We start from the raw sequence: 3478 nt of genomic DNA, 5'->3' as shown, positions 1-3478 counted from the left end.
ATAGTTATTACAGTACAATGGGTTTTGTCTGATAAAATGAAAATCAAATAACAAAATACCAGATCGAGCTACTTAAAAACTGTCCAGGACGTATGAGTATGACCCAATAAAGAAATCACACTCGTGACACACGTGCATATCTCCTTATATGGGCCGTCCTGTCCGTGGCGTCAGTTACTTTATGTGTATTATGGCTATCCATACATGGAGATCCATACCAATACACACAAAGTGAAATGTACTATAGGAGTGGTTTGCACCGCTACACAACAAGAGCACAGAGGAGGCAGCAGCGGACGAGAGCAGGAGAGCAAGAATAGACATGGAGTCTTAGAGAGACAGACACCTTGTGGATGACTTGTGTAGAATCTGCTCCAGAATCGCCAGGAGGTTTTTCAGGCCGTAGGTGTAGCCGTGGTCATGGCTATCGCTCGAGAACGTGTGCGCAAAGTCAATCATCCGGACCTCCACCTCTTCCTCTCCTTCGTTCACTCCCTCTATCTCTTCTTTGCACGTGTCCCACCATGGCGCTTGTCTCTTTGTCTCCCCTTCGCCCCCCTGCTCTTCCTCCTCCTCGCTTTCCAAATGTGATTGGGCACGGTTTTCGTTCGGCTGTGGCCGTCTCCCGGCCAGGTGTTTCCATGGCAAGGTGTTTTCCTCACTCGGTGAGGAGGGAGAGGTGGAAGAGAGGAAGCCCTCGTAGACGAAGAGCAAGGAGCTGCCGTAAAAGACAAGCTGACGCTGGGACTCGAACCAGCGGAGGATGCGGCGCACTTTATGGATGCTGGCCAACACAACGTCCTTCCGCAGACCTGCTCCATCATGGTGGAAGAACATGGCGAGTCCATCTTTAATAGTGTCTTTAACCAGTCCTCTTCCATAGTGCTTATCATAGGTGTCAAAACTGTCACTGCACACATTATATTTCCTCATGCCCAGAACCAGGAACCCTATTTCTTCCAAAAGAGGGTAATTTCTGATACTTCGTTCTCGTTTCTCTTGAGAGGCGAACGGGTCATAGGTTTGCTGGCCCAGCTTGACATCCATGATACACGGCTTGATGAATCGCCGTGTTACATCCTCCAGCATCAGGTACAGGTCTTTGGGACTGTCAGGAGAAGACCAGGTGCCGTAATATTTGGGCAGGTGATTTTGGAGTTCCAATAGACGTGGATCACAGCAGTCCTCTGCATACACCATGCTATAAAACTGCAATTCTTGCTGGCCTCTCGGTGGTGGTTGAAGTTGTTTCAGAACGGTTCCGTTCGGATGTTGTAAAATACCTACTTTATGCACCCCAAACCTGTGACCTGCCACCTGATGAGACAGCGGGACGCAACCGTTCAGGTGAGACCCCGGAGGAGGCAACTGGCCATTCTGATCGTTGGTCGGGGCGTCCCCAGAGGGGAGCGGTGGCCCTGGGCCGACCCCCAACACAGTGGGGGTCAGTGCCAGAGATGGTTCCTTCATCACCTGATGCTGAGCTTATTTGTATTCATGCAAATGAGCTGTTCATTTGCAAAAAATCACGCCTAGTGTGAAGTGAGCGGTGCCATTTCTGAGTACATTTCATTAAGTGTCCTGCTACGTTTTTAGAAACAAAAGAAGCCATATGTGGGACATATGTACAAACCATAAAAGCCACATGTACGGCCATTTATCTATTTATTTATGAGTTAATTTCATCAAGCGTCCCACTAGCCAATCACAGCACGTCCTGCAAAGCTTATCCAATGGGACCCTGGCGTAAAACAAACTTTGAGGTGGACATTTTTTTACACGTTTTTCCCCACGGTGTTCGGCCGGACAACAAACTTTGAGCTGTTTGTGCCAGGATGTAGGCCACGCTTCAGTTTACTTAAGCCCAGACATTTTTGAATGCGTTTTCCCATTCGTTTTTGACCGGACAAAGCCAGATGTTGGAGCTATAGCTCCTGTTCCAGGAGCACCGCTCAAAAAGTGAGATATCCTTTGAAGTACAGTACTTGAGTACTTAGTTACTTTACACCCCTGATAATAACAGCATTTACTCCTCAGGGGAGTGTTGTATTGTTGAGAGACTCAGGGGAGTTGGGGGGAGGGGTTACTACTATACCTACTACCCCTCCTGTGGTCCTGAGGCAATAACAGGGCCGCTCTCCTCTCATCCATCACACGTAATGATCTTTTCCCACACAGCAGCATCAAATAAACAAAAAACCTGCGAGCTTTCCCCACCGTACCTTTCTAAATCAGCCTGCCTCTGCCCTTAGCCCCTGCCCGGGGCAGAGGTTCCAGACCCAGGGAGGGTCACCATCCATCTCTGGAACCCCATCGCACTACCAATCACCCTCGGAGCTTCCACCAACATCCTAAATAACTTGTGAACCCGTCGCCCCCGCTGCTCTCTTTTGCCATTTGCACGAATGCATAGGAACTCATGGAGCTCAGCTCCCATTAGAATCCAAAAAAAGTAACAAAATTGTTTAAGAACTACTGGTTTAGAAGGAATTTTCTAAAATGGCTTGTTCCATTCCTTGATTCTGATTGGCTGGTTTACCTTAATTGCCGTGGTATATGAGACTATAACCCACACCTTGAATCAGTTTATATCAAACCCAGGTGCGTTATTTCTTTTCACAGTGTTCCACTTATCTGCACCTGTGTTGTTGGAAAAAAGCTGGGAACTATCTTGTAACTGGGAACTTTCTTGCAGACCTTGTAGTGAATTATTAGTGAAATAGAACAGTTTTAATTGGTACATGTTTATGATTTTTTATGTTGCCATATTGTAACCGTTTTAGAAAAGCAATAAGCCACGCAAGGCTTGTGGATACCTGTATTTTACATCGGCTCAGAGGGTTGGATACACTCGGATGCGCCTCTTGTCTCCCTACGCCTCTCAGCCGGTGTAAAATACCAGTTAACCACTCGCCTCTTGTGGCTTATTGCTTCATTGTAGAATGGGCCTCAGGTCTAAATGGGGTTAAAGGATGCTCTGTGTTCTCCTCTGGCATGGAGATCCCATCCGATATTCCTCTCTGCAGTTTTGTTGACTCGTTGAAGCGGTTTCCTCTCAGCTCGGGTATAGTGTTTCATGTCGTTTACTTGTGACATATTTATTGTAACTCAATAAGAGGATCAGTGGGGTTGTTTATTCCTTCTGAGTCCATGGCCTCCTGCTGGTGGGGGGGGGGGGGGGGGGCGCCATGCCAAGCTCTGTGTTGTTGGTCTACAAAAACAAGCCCATTAGAAGCGACTAGGTCACACACACACACACACGCACGCACACACGCACGCACACACACACACGCGCACGCACGGCGCACGCACAAGGGGTCCACAGCAAAATGACTTAATATAGCATCAAAATCAGTTGAACCAACCACAAATAGCCAATCTACAAGCTCACTGAGCATATAGATCTGCTTTTTTCTTTCTTTCTTTCTTTTCTCTTTTTTATGTATCTGGAATATGTTTGAAACATTCTAAATACACA

The 3478-nt window shown here is 47.2% G+C and overlaps 1 protein-coding gene across 1 annotated transcript; it reads right to left on the bottom strand.

The window, feature by feature from the left end:
• Positions 1 to 330: 330 nt before the first annotated feature.
• On the bottom strand, positions 331 to 1470 carry LOC308287161 (inositol polyphosphate multikinase-like; the record flags this gene model as incomplete). The annotated part of the gene is made up of 1 exon (XM_080728281.1): positions 331 to 1470. One exon carries the CDS (start codon positions 1468 to 1470, stop codon positions 331 to 333), a length of 1140 nt encoding a protein of 379 aa, XP_080584407.1.
• Positions 1471 to 3478: the final 2008 nt, after the last annotated feature.

The sequence above is a fragment of the Nannobrachium achirus genome (genome assembly GCF_963921795.1).
Source record: "Nannobrachium achirus genome assembly, chromosome: 6".
In the NCBI taxonomy this organism is placed as follows: Eukaryota; Metazoa; Chordata; class Actinopteri; order Myctophiformes; family Myctophidae; genus Nannobrachium; species Nannobrachium achirus.
The sequence above is the reverse complement of the archived record's forward strand: the minus strand, read 5'-3'. Positions and strand labels throughout refer to the sequence as shown.